Genomic DNA, 21,944 nt, shown 5'->3' on the forward strand with positions numbered 1-21,944 from the left:
GAGTGGATGTTCGGGAGCGGGTCCGGAGCAGGAGCAGCCGCGGGCAGGGCGGGCGCTGTGAGGGCGGGGCGCGTGCGCGCGCACCCGCCGGGCGGGGCGGGGCCACCCCTGAGCGCCCCCCGGCGCCCCCGCGGCGCCCCCCGGCGGCCGCGCCCGCCGCTGCCGTCCGGGCCCGGGCCCTGCGCTCTCCCGGCCGGTCCTTTCCGCCTCCCCCTCCCCGCCCCGGCCGCTCCGGCCGCCGGGGCCTCCCTCCTCCCCGCCCGCCCATGGATTTCACATAGCAGCCGCCGCCTCCGCCGCCGCCTCCTCCTCCTCCTTCTCCTCCTCCTCCGCCACCGCTCCATGGCGGCTCCGGCTCCGCGGCCGCCCGGCCTGTGCTGCTGCCGTAAGGGCTCCGCGGCCGGGCCGGAGGCGCCGCCGGCCCCGCCGCCTCCTCCCGAGCCGCCGCCGGACGTGGCGTCGGCGTCCAGCTCGCAGCTCTTCAGCCTGCGGCACCTGCACCTGGGGCTGGAGCTGCGGCCCGAGGCGCGGGCGCTGGCGGGCTGCCTGGTGCTGGAGCTCTGCGCGCTGCGCCCGCAGCCCCGCGCCCTGGTGCTGGACGTGCACCCGGCCCTGCGCGTCCTCTCGGCCGCCTTCCGCCGCGCCGCCGCCGGGGAAGCGCCCTGCGCCTTCGCCTTCTCGCCCGCCGAGGCCGCCGCCGCCCCGGCCCCGCCGCCCCCGCCGCCCTGCCCGCCGCCGCCGCCGCCCTGCGCGCCGCCCTGCGCCGCCAGCCCGCCCGCCACCGCCACCTTCCTCTCGGCGCCCTGCATCGCCGCCGGGCCGCTGCCCCCCGCCGCCCCCCCAGGGGACCCGCCCGCCGGACCCCCGCCCGCCGCCGAGCCGCCGCCGCCGCTGCCCCTCTTCGCCCAGCCGCCCTGCTCCGCCTGCCCGCTCGGCTTCAGGGTGGACCCGTTCACCGACTACGGCTCGTCCCTCACCGTCTCCCTGCCCGCCGCCCTCCAGCCGCACCAGCCCTTCCAAATCATCGTCCGCTACACCACGGCCGACGGTCCCGCCGTGAGTACCGGGGGGGTGGTAATGTAGGAAACGGGATCCCGGGGTGGCTGGCGGAGTCCTCCCGTGCCACCCGCGCCTGTCGCGCATCTTTGCTCCTGTTGTGAGTGACCGTCGGGGAAGCGCCCCGGCCCCGCAGCGAAGGCGTTGGGAGGTATCTCACTGGCAGCCCCTCCGTTCCTATCCCCGTCCCCCATGGCCGGGCAGCGCCTGCCCGCTCGGCAGCAGCTGTCCCTGCCCGCAGGGGCACTCGGCGGTGCCAGCCCCCGCCCGCGGTCACCCGCCGCACTCAGCGGCGATGCTCGTACCGACCCAGCCGATCTCCCTCCTGCCTTCCCCCATCTATCTCCGCGGCCCCCAAGGCTGTTCATCCCCCACCACGATAGTAATTTAAAAGTTTTTCGTCCTTTAAGGGCATTACAGTTGTTGACGAGGAGAGGGAAAATTTGTAAACTCTTGCCTCGACTCAGTTCTTCAAGACAAGTTATGTCATCCACAATGCAGGAGTTTCCCTGGGGGTTTTGCCAGGCACTTAAAAAATCAGGCGTTGCACACCCAGGCTGACGTTCCAAAGAGCTGTGGTCAGGAGCTTTGAGAAGAACAGGGGTGATTCCACATGTTCCTACAAGTTATCTGCTGGAAAAAAGGGATGAGAAATGGCCCCAAACACCTGTTTGGATGTGGTCATGGAGGTGCTTCCACGTCTCTGTTGATTAGCTTTCTTCATCAGCGAGATGCTTTGTAAATTCTGTCTCTTCTTTTAAACCCCTGGTATTTAGAAGCAGTTTGTTCCTGGCCTTTTAGGTGCTGCCTAGCAGATCTTGTGCTTTCAAGAAGTTATGACAGTGAAAACAGGAAGTTATCACTGGAATATCGATTCTTTTTGTTACTGTACAGTCAGTTCAGGTTGGGAACTAAACTGATGTGATTTTCATTATGTGCTTCATGAATCTATTTGCAAAAGCAACGTTTTTCTGAGAATATTGCAACTTTGCTGCCTCTGTCTTGCTTAGAGGAATTGACTCAGCCCACTGGTTTGGTGTTGCTGTTGCACTGGTCAAAATCTGTAAATGTGTGGATCTATTCGACTGTTACAAGGTATTTAACAAGAGCAGGAATTGAACATAACAGTTTCTTGGAAAACAGCCCAACAGCAAGTAAACATTAGGCCTGTCCTCATGATAGGAAGGCATCGCGGAATAGAATGAGTTTGCTGGATGTTCTTCTGTCTAATTTCAATACTGCATTGAAGCTCAAGAAATTAATTTCATCCTCAGAATCATCTAGGTAGTCTTAATACATTGGCTCACTCGGAACAGTGAGTTGCACATGAAGGTTTTTATTGACAGAAGTTTCCTGTGGTCACATGGTGCCTTTTTAATGTTTTAGTCCTTCCCTTAAAGTGTAAAAATGAAGTAAGATTCTGGCACTTTTAAATTCAGATCCACTTGGATATTGTTCCATTTCACCTCAGTAACTCCTGGTTTTAATATTTCCTTGTACAATACTCTTCCATGTAGCCCACAGTGAGTTCAGAAGATTCCGTTCTTTATTTTTTTTCCCAAGGCTTGTGAAGAAACCTGTTTCTTTGTCCACTTTCTGCCTTTTTTGTGGTGAGAAAGCTTTAAAGCTAGTTTGGCATTGCTGTGTGCAATCATTCTCAGTCTGGCTGAGCTAGACCTCCCGAAGTACATGATAACACGCTTTCCTCCTCTTGAACAAATTGTTTTATTTTAGGCTGGCCTGTGCTTACCCCTGGTTTTTGCCAGCCCTGTTGCCAAAGGGGCAACCTGTCCTGCTGAGTCTGTGGAGAGATGATCTCAGATGTAGTGCAGTACTCATCTGAGTCTCAGGAATGACCTGAAAACCACTGGAAGGTGCAGGGCACTGGCTGATGTGATGTCCTTTAGTTTCACCTTGCATTAGTGTGTTGCCTCCTTGGCCCCACACACCGTCCCATGTGGATGTCCCATATCTGAGGATGCTAAGAGCAGAAAATTTCTTCCATTCCCTCTATTGTTGTCTTGCTCCCCCTGGATCAGGGGTGAACTAGCTATTCTCGTCCTGTCTTTTGAAGTCTTTATTGTGCCTTTAATAGTGTGTACTGCTTCAGTTGAAATGAAGCTGCAAGGACTCATGTCAAAAGATTATTGATGGTCAGAGTCAGGGGCATGCACTGCCCTTCCTGAGTGATACTGGAAAGCAGAAACAGGCATGCTCACTGACATAAATCCTACTGTGTTTGCTCGCTCACAATTGTAGGTTTTGGCTGGCAGAATATTTGTCCTCGAGTAGCACCTGTTCTAGCCCTTCATGTTCAGTATGCTGAACTATTTTTTTTGGATCCAAAGTGGTTTGGTGCTATTGTAGTGCTCTCTGTCATTGCTGTTTTCCAGCCCAGTGTTGCACTTTATCAGGGAAGAGTAACCCATATATGTATAAGGGTGAACTTGTTTATATTTGTGTCTTGTAAGTATCCTGTCCCTTCCTTTCCTCTGTGTCAGTGAGGCAACTTTACAATGTTAGACCTCTCTCTTCTAGGAGTTCTGTTTTCTTTGGCCATTCTAGGAATATATTCTCCTTAGGTAAGGGTTTATTTTCTGTGGGACCCTAAACATACTTATAGGACCTATAAAACAGTAAATTCATGTTGCAGTGAAGTGTGAATGTGTTGGCAGTAAGATCAGCAGCAGAGATACTAGAGTGTTTAAAATTGGAAACCTTTTGTCTTGATATACTTGGTTTGAGCCATCTGGATATGTTATTCGACTGTTCCATTATTTCTCATGTGGAGGAAGGAGCCAAGATCTTTGGTTGTTTGATGGACATTGAGAGACAGCTGAGAGATTAAATCTGCCTTTCACAGAGCATTCCAGCTCCCTGTGCTGTTAGGAAACCATATGCTTGGTACATCACCAGTTTCCATCAGAGGCAAGACTGTCGTCATCATTTTGTATCTCTCACAGTGTGGGCTGAAGGCACACACTGATCAGGTGTGTCAGGGACTGTAGTTCTGCTCTTCCTCCCCTTCTTTTCCCTCACCCCTCAAGTAATACTCTTGCATGATATTTTCGTTTTGGGTTTTTTTTTTTTCCCTAGAGAGAAAAATTTACACCTCTCTCTTGCCCACTGTGTCACACCTCTGATTTGGCAGTGTACATCTTAACATCAGTTCTATTTTCTTTCCTTAAATGAAAATGTGGCTCTGTGTTCTGGTATAAAAAATACCAGAATAGCATTTCCTCGTCCTCAGGATTTAGCAAAAAGGACAGCCCTCTTTGCAGTGCTGAAACTTCTCAGGTGTTCCTTAGATTTGTCTTGAATTTCTCAGTCCCCCTACAGTGATGTCCTGCCCAGGTGTGCCTTGCTCCTGTAACATGCTCTGCATCTCAGGTGTTTGGTTTACTTTGTCATCAGATGGAGTGGCTTGTTTGCCTAGAACAGAAGCTGTGTCGTTGGAGCTCTTCCTGGGACCTTCATCAGTAATACATGTAGAAACATGGAGGGATTTAAAACTGAAAGAGGCTTAGCTAATTGCCTTTGTTGTCTGCCAGATTTGGGTAAAAGATTATGATCTAAGTCAATAAAAATTATACTCTTGGCAGGTGTCTTATAAAGTGGGAGCTTCTTGCAGTATGTGGGCAGGGTGAAGCCTGGGCTGCCCAAAGCCTCTGTTCAGCAGAGGAACCATGCAGCAGGTTTTTTTTTCGCTTGAAATGCATCACAGAACAGCGTTAATGTGTGAAACAGCTTTCCTGTATACATGGAAAGCTAGATAAAAAGGAAGAGCATTATGATGATGTCATGTGTATTTCCCAAGGGAAGCACAGGAGGCATTTGGATGTGGAGTAGATGATACAGCCCCCAATGCTACTCTGTCCCTGTGCAGGGCTCCATGGCCTGCCCCAGCAGCACCCTGTGCCTCACACTCCTTTCTGGGGTGCTGCTTTTACTCGTTTTCCCCAGCCCATAGCCCTGCCTCTGTCCAGTGGCATAGCCTGGTCTATTTATATTACAGATCTATTTATATTGTTTCAGGATAACTTTCATCATTGTTCCAAGTGCCTCTGGAAAGAGAGACGGAGGCTTGCCATGTAGCTGCAGACATTAGAAAACAGGGGAAAAAAATACTTCATCCTCTGCAAATGTTTTCCCTCTTGGCTTGTGGGGCTGGTGCTTCATTTAACTTCAACCAAATGTCAAATAAAGGGGTATTGGTTGAAAAGAAATTGTCCTTAATTTATGGAGTTTCTTGTAAACAAGAATCAACTCTCAGTTTCCCTCCCCTTCCTGCTTATGTTTTCCTCCTGCCCGGCTCAGGGTGAACTTCCCCTTATCTCTCTGCTCTAAAGACATCGTCTGTCAGCCCTTTTTCCTTCCTACTTAGGTGTTGCAACTTAGGTCTGCTGGTGCCTTATCTTTCTGTTTTCTTTGTTAGCCTTTTCTGTCTCTCAAAAAGCAAAGGAAAGAGAACATTTTGAGGATGAGTCTCTTCAGGGCCAACCTTACATAAGTGAGACTTTGTGACACAAGCACAAAGCTACGGATCAGAGGAGTGCTTTTAACAGTTGGCATTTGGGCAGATCTTTTAAAAGCTTAATTTCTGAGCCTCCTCCCTGGATCATTAGAAAGCTACTACTCTGGGTTAAAACACAGCACTTGCATTTTTTTGTGAATGTGTGATCTGGGCGGAAGCTATTAGTTTCATACCGTGGGGTTTAATGAGACATGTGTCCCCAAATGCCTTCTGGAATAGTTGTCTCCAGTTCCACAATGTCACATTGCAGAGACAATATTCATTGCTGTGAAATGCAGGTATCCATGGAGTGGAAATCTGTAGCTACGTAGTGCCCCTGGGCTGTGACCCAGGAGTGTGGGCAGTGCTACGCTGAAATGCAGCACGTGGATGTGAACAGTGGCACAGCCTGAGCCCTGAGTCCTGCTTTAAGCATGTTTCTGGCCCTGGAGGCTCAAACAGAAGAGGATAATCTTAAACCAAATTTCAAGATAAGAATGCTGTTCTGAGATTAATGTTACTTCTACATAGAGGTTTTTAATTTTGTGATGCCTCCCACCTGAAAATACCCAAACGTTTGCCAGTGGAAGTGTGAGCCTCCATGAGAACAACTGGAAGCTGCTGACAGTGTGTTTCCTGTCTTTACCTTTCACTGATCCCCGGGGGTGGTGCTGCAGTGGATGATTTGGGAGAGGAGTACACTGGCAGCTGAGGAAAAAGGTCTAAAGGCAAGAGAAGATAACAAAGAGTAACCTGATAGGACAGGAGAGAGAGAAAACTTTAACTTCCAGAAGACAGGTTAACTAGGAGACAGAGTTGTAATATGTTGTTAAAACATGAGCAGACTTAGTACTCAGGTTTCTCCTCTGTGTTTCATTGCTTTCCCTTGAGGACCAGAACTGAACTAATGTCTGCACTAACTGCTGTTCCCTGATTTCAGATTTATTGGTTCCTTTGATCTAAGAATTCAGCAGACTCAGAAGTTTTATTCCTTGTGCTTGATTGTTCCCAAGACTTCCAGTGGTTCCAGCTTTATTGCAAGTTTCACAATATTTGATATTTTCCATTAAAGTTCAGCTCCAGAGTTCTAGGATTACAAGAAAATCCTTATTTAAAATTGCTCATACACTTCAAAGTTGGAGGCAGGGAGCATGTGAAAGCACAAACATTTGAAACAGAAAAAAACAAAAGGCAAATAATTGCATTTTTTCTTATTATTCTTAATCTATTCTAATTATTTTCTGAGGGTCTGACTTGTGATTTATTTGCTGTTTGGTACTGAAAATTGACATGCTCAGTGTTGTGTTTTGTTGGTTTTTGCTTTTGTGACCACCCAGAATCTCCTTATCCATTCTGTAAAAAGGGGCCTCCAGTGTCCTTGACCAGATGTTTCTTACATATACCGACTTTTTTGCATAGTGTCAAAATGTTTGATGCTTCAGCCAGGAGGGCAGTGTCAGGGTCACAGATAATGTTGTGTACACTGTTCAGCCTCAGGGTTTTTTAGTTTGTGGATTTGGGTTTGTTTTGGGTGGTTTGTTTTTTTTTTTTTTCCCCAGCTTGTGTTACCTGTCCCCTTCTACTCCTGTTCAAATTGAGTTATAAACATGAAGATATCCAGAGTATTCCCTCTGAGAAGGAGGTTGTGTGGATGTTGGTTAGGGACTTGCTATTAACCAAGCAAATTGACAGAACAGAAATAGTGAATGGCTGGAAGTCACTATGCAGGGTGTCACCACTCAGTGGTCAGGCAGTAAGAAATTCCTCTGAGCAGTCCCAGCAAATAAACAGGAGTAGAAAGATATATTGTTAGAAATGGAAATGTGTCCCATGCCAGGTATTCATCTAGGGAGCCAAACAACAGAGGTGGTGCTTCTCCCCCACAATCCTCTTGATTTCAGATTTAGTTTTTGGCAGTTCATCCCTGTGTTGTCCCTTTCCCTCACCTCTTCTTCACGTCATGTTTTAACAGATCTGGTGGCTGGATCCAGAGCTGACGTACGGCAATGCCAAACCATTTGTCTTCACGCAGGGCCACTCGGTGTGTAACCGCTCCTTCTTCCCCTGCTTCGACACCCCTGCAGTGAAATGCACCTACTCAGCTACTGTCAAGGTAAGGGGCCGAACGCCTGTGAATGGAGCTCTTAGTTGCTGTTCACTTGTGAAAGCATAGTTACATCATGTATGTACACATGATAAAAATATTAACTGTGATTCAGAGTTATAAAAAATACTGCATTTTTTAGGTCCCGTTCTGGTTCTTGGGCCAGAACCAGAGTAGTGCCATGAAGGTAACTCTGCGGCCTATCACACTTGGGTCTTGCTCCCCTATACTTAATGCTGAAAGAGTAAATGTGAAATGGATAATATGAGAGAGAATTTGGTTGGTTGCTTCCAGTAGTGTCAAATAATGTTGCATCTTGTATAGATGCAATAATTTGATATGTGAGTGCTTTTGGGGCAGCTGGCATATAGGAGAAGTAATATTTTTGGTTGATATGTTTTCATGAGCTGGGCAGGTTGTGGTATAAAAACCTCACAGAAATCTTACATTCTGTGTTATCTATAATGATTGTTTTTAACGTACATCCTCAGACAGATGAAAATAAACAAGAGATCTGTGGTGTAGTCATTCAGCTGTGATCATCTGGTGAGCTGATGTGTATGATGTTGGTCTTCCAGGCTCCAGCAGGCATACAGGTGTTGATGAGTGCCACCCAAAGTTCCTACCTAGAAGAGGAAGGTGTATATCAATTTTACATGGAATATCCAGTTCCTGCCTACTTAGTGGCCCTGGTGGCAGGAGACCTTATACATGCAGACATAGGCCCAAGGTAAGGTTTGCAGTGAGTTGATTCTGTGTTTTCTGTCTCTGTACAGTACTTTGTGTTGTAAGTACTAATGACATTGAGTCAGTAATATTGGAACAGTTGGGTCCATGAGCTGTGAGTGTTGAGAGAGTTTGAGGCGTAGTTGGGTGTAAAGAAATTCATGGCACTGCACTGGCAAAGATATATTCCTCTTTCATAAATGCTGCCTATTGTCCCCTGCAGTCATTACAGCTGCTTTTTCGTTGCCTTATTGTAAGGATCTTTGGTTACCTCTTGCAATGGAGCGTTAGCCGAGGAGGGCCCGAGTCTGATGGGAGGCCTCCTCTCACTATTACCATACATGGAAGTGTTTTGAGCAGTCAGACTATTTTTTCTAAGAGATAATTCAGTTTGCTGAAGTATCACCTGATGTTTTCTGTTTTCTGACAGGAGCAGAGTGTGGGCAGAGCCTTGCCTGCTGCCAACAGCCATCAGCAAGCTTTCTGGCATTGTTGAACGCTGGTTGACTGCTGCAGAGAGTCTGTATGGCCCCTATATATGGGGAAGGTGAGTTTAATCAGTCTCCCAGGGATGTATAATGAGAACAAAATAAAACAATATTGAGAAATGATCGTGCTTTCTTCCTATGCAATAGCAAGGCAAATGAGCATTTCAACTGACGATTGTAGTAGTTGAAAACAAACTCCAGAGTTTTGTCTCCACAAGTGGCAGTGAGGACCATGAAGGCACAGACGTGTTTTACCAGGTTTATGGGGCAGAATGGAGGTTTCTAAACAGTGGATCTTTCCTAAGGAATGAAGGTGTTTTGTGATGCAAGCCCAGCACTGGGCCAGACACCATTTAAAATGTATGGCTATTTTATTTATCTCATTTATTTCTGCATGTGGCACTTGAGATGTGATGTATTTATTGTGGTAGACCTGAAGATACTGAAAATCGCAGTACAGAGTCATTGAGAGTCCAAGTCCCCAAAACCAACATTAATACTTCTTGAATTAAGCTTGACTATGTATTACAAAAGAATGTTTTTAAGAGAATAATTTCATTCTTTGGATGAGAAACCATGTTTACCAAGGCTTCCTATATTTCTTTGCTAAAAGTAAGCAGGAAGATCTCATTGTTGTTAACTTACAAAATGTTACTTGAAGTAATCTGGCAACATTGCCCAGTGTGCCAGTGCTGATCATTGGTAGAGAAATTTAGAAAACAAACCAAATATTATTGTGTTCTGAAGCAGACAGATCTGAGTTATTTTGCTGACACTGCATGTAGACCAAATCAGTTAATTCATTGATAGCTTCCCAGTCTCTCTTTTTCCAGGAGGCCTTTGGAGACTCAACACTGTGTTACACTGCTGTATATAGTGTAAACTTAGTGGTTCTGGCTCTCAGATATACAATTTGTGATGAGTTTGTGTGTGTGAAGGGAGCATGATGCTTTTGGGAAGTGCTGGATCTGCTGCACATGAAAAGACTGTCAAGTCTTTATGTCGAAATGTGAGCAGGTCCTTGGCCAACAGAATAAATACTTGATTCCCTGATCAGAAGAACTAGGCACCACTGGTCTAGGAAGTTTGTTCACGAAGTCACATAAAGGTCTTGGATGAGCCTTTCCTAAAGAAAGGAAAATGTTACTGTGTCTCTTCTGAAACAGCTGTAGTTTACTTACCTCCTCTCTCCCCTCTCTCCTTAATTTTAGATATGACATTGTTTTTCTTCCTCCATCCTTCCCTATTGTTGCTATGGAAAACCCATGCCTGACCTTCATCATCTCTTCCATTCTGGAGAGCGATGAGTTTTTGATCATTGACGTCATCCACGAGGTTGCCCACAGCTGGTTTGGAAATGCAGTCACCAACGCCACCTGGGAGGAGATGTGGCTGAGCGAGGGCCTGGCCACCTACGCGCAGCGCCGGATCACCACCGAGACCTACGGTACACCTGCAGAAACGTGTCTCCTTGTCTACACCTTACCATAACAGGGTTGACTGCAGTGGGATATTTGCCTTGGAAGCTCAAAAGTCTGTAGGGAGCTGGTTTTCAGCCACAAACTTTGCATTGAGCACTTTAAATGCTTAGAGTTTGATGTTGTCTTGGTTTTGGGTGGAATCAATACCTGATATGGTAGCAGGGGCTTTGAGTGAGGTGTATTAGTACAGTGTTGTAGGGACTTTGGAACTACTGTTGAGTACCAGGCAAGTGTTCATATGTCAGAGCAAGGTGAGCAGAAGATACTTCAGAGAAAGATGTAAGGAATCTTATTATGGTTGCGTTGTGAAATAACTGTTCTCTGAACAGGTGTCCTTCTAATCCTGATCAGTTAGTAGGTACCTGCTGTTAGAATGAACGATGACAATAGCACAAAAAAAATGTATACATTTATGTAACTGTCTGTTTATCTGCTGGAGGCTTCCCGCAGGACTGTACAGCCCTGCCTTTGCTTATGTCAGTTGTTGGTGCTGCCTTTAGAATATATAAGTAGTAAATCATTCCTCTTGTTTTTAAATTTAATTGGCTTTTTGCTGAAGTGAATAATGGGAACACACGGTTTTCTAGTTTGTCCTGTTATGTTCTTAAAAGCCAGTTCCATGTGTATTCTTACATGTCTGCTGCAAACAATCTCGGAAAAATTACTGGAAATCTTGGCAGCAAAAGTGTTTAGAAGATTGCTTATGTTTTTATTCATGTATATTGTTTTTGGAGATGAACTGATAATGATTACGTTTAGGGAAATAAGTGCTCTGAGCATCTATGGAGATGTTACATTGCATATTGTATGTCTTTGAAAGCTGCTTTTATGTTGAGTAATTCTCAGTGGTTAGGACTGTCCTAAGTCACATTACACATGGCAGTGATATGAGTAGGTCAGAAGACCTGTTCTCTGTCCCATCTTAGTCTGTCCCTCTGACGCAGAACAAGCTCTTTGCTGATTTTGGTCTGTTCTCTTGAAATTTAGAACTGGTTGTTTCAAGAAGCATTTGTTAGGAAACTAAGAAATGCCTTTCCCTGTGCCATTCTTTAGTAAGCTCTTTTTCCATTCTATTTTGTATTTTGTTTCTAAGACAAACCTCTGATCTAAATCTTACCATTTCTGACATAATTTCTGGAGTATCTTCTGTTGTTAATAAAAAAGCATCTTTGTAATGACACTGTTTAGAGAAATTTGAGTCCACTGACTACCACATCTCTTGGATCTTGCTTAATCCTTCTCCCTGCAGCTTGAAGTAATTGTCCTTAACACTAGCTATCCTGGTTCTTGCTTTCCCCTGGGAAGCACATCCGCCCCTTGCTCTGCTCATACAGGTTCTCCTGTCTTTCAGATATATCCTGCTTCTTGATTCGCATTTTGCTTTTATTGGATTCTAGTGTTTCATACATTGAGACTCTGAGGTTGGATCTGTGTAACAAACACTATCGCTCAAGTTGAAAACTTAGCAAAGAAGGCTAAAATGTTAATAATTATGGATGTTAAGTATCTTCTGAATCTGAAAATCCATTTTCTTCTGCCTTTATCATGTGCAAGGGCATAGGAAAGATCTCTTGACTTGCCAGTGTAATACAGCTAGTTTGGCTTGAAAGCATGGAATGCTGTGCACTGCAGTTAGGGAGAAGGAATGGCCTACCCAGTCACAGCTGTAAAAAGCCCTAATGAGTGCAAGGTGAAAAATGTATGGCAAAATATGGGTAGGATGATAGATAAAGGTTAAAAAAGATACAAGGATCAGTAATATACCAACCAAATCTAATCCTTTTCTCTTTTCACCCAGAGGTGATATTTACTTATTGGCAACTTACTTATTGCCAACTTGAAATAGTGTCTACTCTTCTACCAGTGGCATTATGTTTTTGTAGTACTTGATTGCTCCCTGAAAGTTACCTGTAGAATACTTATTTCAATGCTGCTCTGCTTATCTTGCAAGAATTGATATGATGGTGTCAGGGATAGTGTAGTTTCCATGCTGCTTTGTTTTTCAGTGCAGCCTGCTTGCATAATCAGAGTGAGGAAATGCACTGGGTTAGGTTCTGACTTCCACTACAAATTGAAAGGATGTTTTGCACTCAGGTTTCTCTGCCATTACATTACTGTGATTCTGTCTTACTGTTGTGTCTTTTGCACCTTTGGCAGCTTTTACTTTGTAGCTGTGCTAGTCCTGCACAGGTCAGGTTTTGCTGGTCATTTTCCCACAACTAACAAGTTATTTTCTGGGGTAGGAGCTGCCTTCACATGTTTGGAGACTGCATTCCGCCTCGATGCTCTCCACAGACAGATGAAGCTCCTTGGAGAAGACAACCCAGTCAGCAAGCTTCAGGTTAAACTGGAGCCAGGTATTGCTTTTGGCAGAGGCTAATGTACACAAAATTATACACATTTGAATATCACTGCTGGAAGATAGGAAAAAAAAGATTGATTTTTACATGTCATTTATAAAAGAAAGAAAAAAGAAATACTGGTTTGTAAACCAGGGTAAAAGTAAGTATGGAAACTTGGCCTTGAAGTTTTCTTCGAATCTAGATAACTCGTCTTTACAAATATTGTTCTGTGTAAGAACAGAACAGACTCACTGCGTAGAAAGAGTTTGAAGAACTGCCTTGAAAGCTGTATGGGCTTGAAATTCTGAATTTATAAAATAAAGTAGTTTATAATGGACATATTTGGAAACATCACATGAAATCCTCTGCTATTAAATGTTCCTGGTTTTATGTGTTCATGTAAGAACTACGTATGTGTGTATTTAGCATGCCGATAAACTTAGGCACTTGCTCCAAGTTGAGCTTTGCAGAGGCTGTTTGGTTATTCCCTGAGCCAGATGCATGAATGCACTCCAGATCTGTGTATCTTCTTCACTGATAGTTCTCTAGGTCTGTGGTCACTGTTGGTGGGGTGAAGCAGTTTTCAGTCTAGGTGGTATTTAGAAACAACCTCAAATGCAAGTGGAGATGATACTGGAACTGAATGGAATGGAAAAGCACATGCTGGAAGTTTCAAAAGAGGAGCAAGTAATGATTACCTTATATTGATAACTTTGAAAATTTGTGGTATGGCAATTCCCTGAGTTTGGCACTGAAAAATGAGAAAAAGATTTGTTTTCAGATGTTTTCTGTGACCTCTAATTTAGAGTGACTTGTTCCATTGGGAATTAGTACTTGCCTTCCAATAATTGGGTTTTTAATTATTATTTATCAGGTTGTGTGTTTGACTGCATCCATTTGATTTACTGTAGTAACTTAAATGTACTGACAACAGACTTGTTTGGGTTTTAAGTCACTATGTTTCTACTTGGTGATCTCTGAGGGGTCTGTATATTCAGAAGGGCTGGAAATCACTGTCCTCATTAGAGTGTCTTATCACGTTGTCTTCTCCTTTCAGGTGTAAATCCCAGTAATTTAATGAACCTCTTCACCTATGAGAAAGGCTACTGCTTTGTTTACTACCTGTCCCAGCTTTGTGGTGACCCAAGACACTTTGACTCCTTCCTAAGAGTGAGTGTGAATAAGCTCGTGCTTCTCTTGCAATTTAGAGCTGCTTTTTTTGTTGTTGTTTGGTTCTTTTTTACTGGGTTTTGTCACTGTGGCTAATTGCTAGGGGTAAAGTTGAACACAGTTGTGTCTGAGATGGAGGGATATCGTGGGCCTGTCTGTTGACCTAGATGAATCTTTCTACGAGATTTTTTAGATTCTGAGGTTATGAGGTGCTACATACAGAGTAGTAGTATATTTTTGTTATCTCTTGTTCTCTGCTCCAAGTAATTAGAAAGCTGTTCCAGTACAGATTGCCTGTGAGTGGAGAGATGTGGCTTGATTCACTACTAAGAAGTGTTAGCTGCTTGTTTTTTTGCCAGGGTGACAAAGGGCAGGTTGCGGCCTTGGAGCACATTTGCAAAACCTGTAGAAAATTATCAGCTACTGACTTGTTTTTGAAAAGGTAGAAGAAATGGTACGGAGCTGTCAGTGTATTTGCAGCTACTCAGTTTTTTTCTTATGGTGCTTCACTTGTCTGGGCAAAGAGGGAGAATATTTTTCTTGATTATTTCTTTTAAATCTTCAGATGCTTGGTCTCACTCTTCTGTTTCTATTTGTTTGTTGTTGTTGTTGCATGGAGTAGTTCCACATCAAAAGGAAGCTGTCTTTCTCCTAACCATATTTGAACTTTTTACTCTTTCAGGCCTACATTGAGAAGTACAAATTTACCAGCGTTGTGGCTCAAGATCTTCTGGATTCCTTCCTGAATTTTTTTCCAGAGCTGAAAGAGCAATGTGTTGAGAGCAAAGCAGGTAGGAGATTTACTTAGTTAACTGTAAACACTGTAGAAAATCTGGCTGATAAATTTCGTGCTTTGCTTGGAGGATGTATTGGGAAATGCTAAGGCGAACAAAACCCTTCGGCAACAGCCAGGTTTGTGACAGAATTTATTGTTGCTGTCACTGTGTTGGGGAATGAGAACATATTAAATTGCTGACAGTTTGGGCATTAATTAGCTGAGTGGCCCCTGGTTAACTTTCCCATTAACTCATCTTTCACTCTGCAGACAGAACGATCAGTGCATGTAAGATTTACACATTCTCAAATGCAGGGAAAAGGTGAATATACTTTGAAATTCCATCTATTTCAATTATAGAAAACATGCTTTGAGAACTATAACTTTCCCAGGGTCCTACACATACATAAAATCTCTTCCATAATGTTTCACTCTCTCTTATATCCCCTATTTATAGCTATTGGTGGATTTAGGGAAGGTCTGTAATCTACTAGGTGCTTACTAGCCCACTTGCTTAAAGAAACGAGACTAATGTTATCATGCCAGTTGTCCATCCTTGCAAGCAGTTATTAAACCCGTTGGTCAGTTTAAACCAGACCAGCAGGGGAGTACAGCTCTTAAAGATACTGGGGTCCTTCAGCTTTGTGGAGAGGAAACTGCCTGTGGAGAGGTGTAGATGAGTGAACTTACTGTGGGGAAAAGCTGCAGCAGGAGCTCAGCAGCTCTGTGTTTTACTTGGACCAGTGATTGTCTAAAAAGTTAATCACAGCATGGGCTAGTTATTGCCTGGCTAATATTCAGTGGATGCAGGAGAGAGGAGTTTTAGGGTAGATGGAGTGGAACAGGAAGTATTGCCAGAGGTTAGAAAGTACTGAGGTGGTAAAGGGTCAAGGGGAAGAGCTTTATTGGAAAGCAGGCTCTGCTGCTTGTGCAGAAACTCATTTTTTTTGCTATTTATTGTATAAATAAATTTAAATTGCTCGTTTTTACTGGTGGATAGGAAGAGTTTAGTCAGTCCTCTCATCTCCCTTTTTTTCTTTATGAAGCAGGTTTTCCCAATTTTCTTTAGTGCTCCTCATAATCCTGAGAAAGAGAAATGCATGCACAAGAAGTCTTATAGTTTGATCGCAGATACTTGTCAGCCTGGCTGCCTTAAGGGCATGTGTGTTTTTGTACTTACTTGCTGCAATGTTGAGCTCTAGAAAGCTCATGGTTAGGTTTGGAGAGGTGTTGCTGGCACTCTTTCAGGTGTTCCATAGGCTATCCCAATGACGCTGCTGTGCCACTGTAACTGTAGATTGGTCTGATTTGCTGTTGTTAGAACCTCCCTTAACTATGTTAGAAGCAGTCCTGCACCTTGAGGCAGCCAAGCTACCTGCAGAGATCCCTGCTCCACATATTTGGTGTTCCTCATTCCAGGACTGGAGTTTGAACGTTGGCTCAATGCTACAGGACCTCCATTAGCTGAGCCAGACTTATCTCAGGGATCCAGTCTGACGAGACCAGTGGAGACACTCTTCAAACTCTGGACCACAGAGCCCCTGGACTCTGTTGCTGCTGCCAGCAGCGTTGACCTCACTAAATGGAGAACGTTCCAAACTGTGCTTTTCCTGGACAGATTGCTGGATGGGTCACCACTGCCACATGGTGAGTACTCTTATCAGGAAAGTAGAAATTATTCCTGGAATAATTGATTGAATTCTAAAGAGCTCTCTGGTTGACCTTATCATTCACATAAAGTCAGGTTGAATGGGGCTTTGAGCAACCTAATCTAGTCAGATTGGCAGATGTCCCTGCCCATGGCAGAGGTGTTGAACTAGATGATTTTCAAAAGTCCTTTCCAGCCCAGCCCATCCTATGATTCTGTGATTTTATGATTTGTTATTTTCTGTCGACCCTCAAAATCAACACAATAGGTCATAGTTCTTTCTCTGTGTATGTGCTCTCTTCAGAGGTGATAAAAAAGCTTTCGGAATGTTACTCCTCTCAGCTGGACTCCATGAATGCAGAAATCCGTATCCGCTGGTTGCAGATTGTAGTCCGAAATGACTATTATCCAGACCTTTACAAAGTCCGTCGCTTCTTGGAAAACCAGGTACTAACTGCTGGATTAAAATCACTGCACCTCTCAGTGCATGAGACATGTGCATGAGACATGCGACGTGAAAGACCTTGGAACTTCTGCTTCCTGGCCAAGTGTAGCCCAGGTGTGTTGTGAAGGGGCTGAGCATGGCTCACCTGCTAGTGGGCGGGGAGGAATGGGCAGATGTAATTTGAAATGCCTACAGATAATCTCTGCTTCTTTAGCCTGACTCAATACCTTGTCCCAGCTCTGCCCCATGCATTTTTTGTGTTGCTTTGTAGCAGCCCTGGCTTTTCCAGACCAGAAGTTTTCACACTACTGAATCATTTGATTATTTGAATATTTACACTTCAAGCAAGGTGAGGGCTCATCGAGCTCCTTTCAGTGATTGTTATTGTGCAGGAGCAAAAGGTTAATGCATGTATTCAGTGTGGCCTCTTCTCCTTGGCCTTCCTGTTATTTGTGGAAGTGGCTCAGAGAGCAGATTTTTTTTATTATCATTCATAAAAATCTTTGCATTAGACTTACTTAGAATAGACTCATCTGTCTTTTGAAGAAACGTGTTGCTTGTCTACAGTGTGAAGTTATTCAGGGCTGTTGGAGTGTAGCTGTAGAAGATCCGAACTTGTTGACTTTTACTGAAGTGTTTTTATCCAGTTTTCCTTTTTTGCAGATGTCTCGGATGTACACAATTCCACTTTATGAGGACCTTTGCACTGGCACCCTCAAGTCTTTTGCCTTAGAAATTTTTTACCAGACCCAAAACCAGCTGCACCCCAATTTGCGGAAAACGATCCAACAGATCTTATCACAGGGCTTGAATCCACTTCCTGCCATAGACACTACAGCAGTCACTACAGACACACCAGCAATGGTGCTTGAGGACAAAGTCTCAGAGGCCACAAATGGTGCCATTTCACTCAGGGATGTCAACGTGTCTGCTTAAATCACCAGTTCATGCCAGCCACAAAGCTTGAAAATGGGGACAGGAACAGAGGAAAGATACCAAGCGTTGCCTCCTTTCTCTCAGCCTTGCAGCTGCAGCGTGTCATTGTAACTGGATTTCTCTCCCAAAACACAAAGCAAATGTGCCTTCAAGTATCCAGTGTGTGACACTGCCAGGTTTCAGAGATATCCTTCCGCTGTGTGATGAATATTTTGATTTGGTTTATACTGGGCAGGGACTCCTGGGCAGTTGCTTCTGCATGGAAAGTGGATAGTTCCCTTTCCTGAGGCTCATCTGGATGGTTTCTCCGAATCTGTTGATTGGTGGGGTTCTTTTCTTTTTTTTTCTTTTTTTATCTGAGGCCCACTGAGGCATGTTCTACTTGCTGTGTGTATGTTGCTGGGGAGTGTGTATGTGTCAAGCTGTCATTGTCCTGATATTTGGGCTAAAGTTCTGCAAAGGAGAGACTCAGGAATTGTCAGTGGCAGCAAACATGTTTTCATGTTAAGCTCCTTCCTGTGACAAAGGTATTGTGATTTGGGAGGAAGGGGATTAATACTTCAATAAGAAACTAATTTTAAATAGCTCCTGTTCCCCCCTGCCCACAGGTGGCTAAATAATAATAATAATAATAATGCTTTTTATGTATATATAAAAAGATTTATCAAAAAGAACCGGGAAACCCTATGATGGATTTGAAATCCTTCTGTAGTTAACCCTACCCTCCATTTTCCCTTTGCACTTGATGGGACAAGCAATAAGGAAATGTGTAGGCTTGAATTTTCACAAAAGTTAAAATTAGGTGCCCAAATACCATCAATTCTGGTCTAGCTGCAACCTTGGTTAGTGTGTCATGATATGTGGCACATGTGTTTGTCAGATAGACTCTGTGTGTCTTCTGTCCTTTTGGAAGAATTAACAGGACCTTTAGATTCTTAAGATCCCCAGCATATCTTGGCTTGTAAATCAACCCTGGCAATATCCATGGTAAAATTTTACTGCCTTGAATAATGTTTGCCTGAATAAGAGTTTGCCCTGTCTGAGGGAAGCACCTTTTTTCTTGATGAGAAACTTTTAAGCCCCACTTTACCCGAGTCTGTTTTCTGACTTATGGTGGGAGTAAGGTGCCATTTAATTTACCAGATGTGCTGTTTCTCTGGATCACTGGCCAGCCATGCAGGATGCAGAGATGTCTTCTGTCTGCGCCGTTCGGTCTCAGGAAACTTGAGGGCAAAGTGTCCTTGGGTGTTGCAGAGTACAGGTGATGGTTCATAGACTCTGTGCCACAACACTTTTAACACGTGGGTGCCTGTGTGCCCCTCTGAGCTCCTGCAAGGCATCTCTGAGCTGATGAATCACCAGGATAGTCTGAATAAAAGGTGAAACATTTGCAAGAGGCTCAGCTAACAGAGATGTGAGAGAAACTGTTTTATACTTCAGGGCAAATTTTAGCCCTGCTATGGGGATCTGCACAGAACAGGAAGAGTGGGAAATTTGGGAGGCTTGTTTTTTTCTTCACCAAAAGTATCTGTTTACACCCATGTGTGGATGGGGACTTAGGTGCTGTTACTGGATCTGCATTTTCTGGCTTTAAATTAATTTGGACTTCACCATAGCCTTAGCCTGGGCTGAGCTGGGATAAAGCAATAATAAACTCAGGCCTCTGTAGTGCTTCATTAGTTTTAAAAATGGGCCATCAGCATTGTTGGGCTTCAGAACTCCAAGCTCTGCTCTTTGCTCCTTGAATGGGATTATCTCTTTAATTCTGTTTTGTTTTCCCAGAAAGGATGGAGAATGATGTTTTCTGCACAAATCTCTTTCCTTTTCATTTGTTGTTCTATTGAAAGAGATTTGTACAAGCTGACTTTACACTTCCGGAGTTGCCGCTGTTGGTGCTGCGCCTCCTGGACCCCACTGCCAGCAGCGGCGGCCTGGCCAAGACCAGGAACCACTAGCATCTTTTGGAATCACAGGCCTCTGTTTTAGCTCGGTTTATTTCATGGGAGAATATTTGTGACCCTGGTGGAAATTTTTCATTACATGGATGCCTTATGATGACTGTCAGATTAAACTAAGCTTTGTGACAAGTTCAGCCTTTTGGGCAGTTTTTTAGCGTCTCTGCTGTGGCTGTGTGGAAGAGCTAACTTGGTACAATGTTTTTGTTCTGTCCTTTTCTGGGGTGCAGCACAGAGGGAGTTTGGAAGCTGTTTAAAAGCTGCAGAGGAAGAAGCTGGAGAGGTGGCAAAAGCAAATAATCAAAATTAAATATTATCTATTGTTCCTACAACTGATAGAAATACATGAGATCAGCTGTGTGTTTCCATATACACCCATCAGAGCAAGGAAATACTGCCTGAACCAGACTGTTTCCTTTTTAAAGAAACCTAAGTTAGTGTTTTTGCTCTTATCATCTCTCTGAGATCCCATCAAATGGCTTTTATTGTCAGACTGGTTTTCTGAAACATAGAAGCAGAATGAGATTTGTTTAAAGTATTCCATGCATTCTTTTTCAGGTACTTTTGTTTCTCCTGTGAGCAAGGAGTGCATTTTTATTTTGGAGAGACAAAAAATTGGCAGCAAGTTTGTAGAGATAAGCCTTCCTTTTGTTGACATAAAATAAATTAGTGCTTCAGGTTACTTTCTGTCTTGATTTGTAGTAGACTTCACCTTGACAGGCAAATTAGACTGATTAAATAGAAGCTATTTATTTGTTTTATCTTTGGTACGTTAATTTCTGATCTGTTTAAGTCAGATTAGTACAACAAATTGATTTTATTTAAACAGATGCCAAGAAATTGGGTTATCTTTTTTATTTTGAAAATGAAAACTATTACTTTATGTCATTGCAGCCTTGAGCAGGGCAACATGGGACCTAGAAATATCACTTGTGGAAAAACTCGGAAGAGCCAAACCCTTTAATAAAATGGAATATTTCTAACTTAATTTTTTAGCATTTCATAGCCATGTTGGTTGATGCATTGTAAGGCAAAGTGGGAGGTGATAAGAAAGGGTGGGAGACGGGATATGATTTGGTATAAAGTGTCACAGGGATTAAGGCTGACGTTTTAGGAGTATGATCTAGGGGAGCATCAGCTTTGTGCATTGTTTTAATTTTGGTGTTTTGTACCACCTTGCTCTTGTGTGCTGTGGTAGCCAGGCTGGAAGTTTGGAGCTGTGCCTGAGCTAATGAGAGATCTATAACCCCAAGCACCCCTTCCAAAGTCTCCCTTAAGCAAAAAGATACTCTGTGCTGTTCCTCTGATACAGGGCCGACCACTGTCAGCTGAGTGATATTGCAGGGACTAAGCCTTTGCCTTCCTAGTTCTGGTATTAGGATCCAGAGAACTGGAAGAGCTCCGTTGTGAACAATTTCCATGTATCATAATTTGCAGAAACAAACACACATGTTGGGCCCAGCCACCACTGCTCTATCACTTTTACTTGTCCCCCTGTCCTTGAACCACCAGGAGTTGGAGACAAAAGCAAACATGGGGTTGATGAAACCCAAAAGCTGGCAAATAATCATGAAAATATCAATGCTATTCGAAAGGATTGTCTTCATTCATATGGAAATGAGCTGGCTATTTAGCTGGACACAAATCCCTTTTAACTTTAAATATCTATAGCAATAGGACTGTGTTTGTGTCTCCGGGAGTGGTTTAATTCAGCAGGATTGCCAAGAAGCAACAGAGAAAATTCTCTGCTGCTTTTTTTCCCAAGAGTTCAGATTAACAAAAAAAATATCATCAGCTGCATAATCCATGAATTTGCCCCTTTCCAAGTCTGCAGTGGGGCAAGGAAAGCATGTAAGGTATCTAGGAGACAAAGATAATATCCAATTCTTTCCTTTTTCTGATAACTCATAAATAGTTATGTGTTCAACTAATTAACTGTTCCAGGTTGGGCCTACTGTATTTAGTTAGAGCTCAACACTCCTCCTGCTTTCTAGAGTCTGTCCTTTAATGGAATTTATGCAGTTGTGATCTGTGATTGCTGTTCCCTAAAGAACGTAGGGGTGAAATCACATAGATCAGAGCCTCACTGTTCCTGACACAGAGGGCTTTTTTTCCCTCTCCCTCCCCCAACAGACCTCTCCTGTGTTGGCTCCCTCGCAGCTGCAGCTCCCTCACATGAGCCGTGGACAAGAGGGGTCCTTATTCTTACTGCCAGCAATGTTTCTTCTGCTCCCAAAAGGGTCAAAACTGAACGTGAAAAGTCTTGTTTGTTGATTAAATTTGCAGTATGCAGGGGAGAAGTCTT

The 21,944-nt window shown here is 44.1% G+C and overlaps 1 protein-coding gene across 1 annotated transcript; it reads left to right on the forward strand.

Moving 5' to 3' along the window:
* The first annotated feature begins 327 nt into the window (after nucleotides 1-327).
* On the forward strand, nucleotides 328-19,771 carry RNPEPL1 (arginyl aminopeptidase like 1). The gene is made up of 11 exons (XM_017810662.1): nucleotides 328-1,056; nucleotides 7,542-7,682; nucleotides 8,252-8,403; nucleotides 8,830-8,946; nucleotides 10,099-10,334; nucleotides 12,612-12,725; nucleotides 13,768-13,880; nucleotides 14,563-14,671; nucleotides 16,075-16,302; nucleotides 16,608-16,750; nucleotides 17,412-19,771. The coding sequence occupies exons 1-11, from the start codon at nucleotides 343-345 to the stop codon at nucleotides 17,682-17,684; spliced, it is 2,340 nt and encodes a 779-aa protein (XP_017666151.1). The 5' UTR covers nucleotides 328-342; the 3' UTR covers nucleotides 17,685-19,771.
* Nucleotides 19,772-21,944: the final 2,173 nt, after the last annotated feature.

Source organism: Lepidothrix coronata, unplaced genomic scaffold (genome assembly GCF_001604755.1).
Source record: "Lepidothrix coronata isolate B3197 unplaced genomic scaffold, Lepidothrix_coronata-1.0 Scaffold29, whole genome shotgun sequence".
NCBI classification, from domain to species: Eukaryota; Metazoa; Chordata; class Aves; order Passeriformes; family Pipridae; genus Lepidothrix; species Lepidothrix coronata.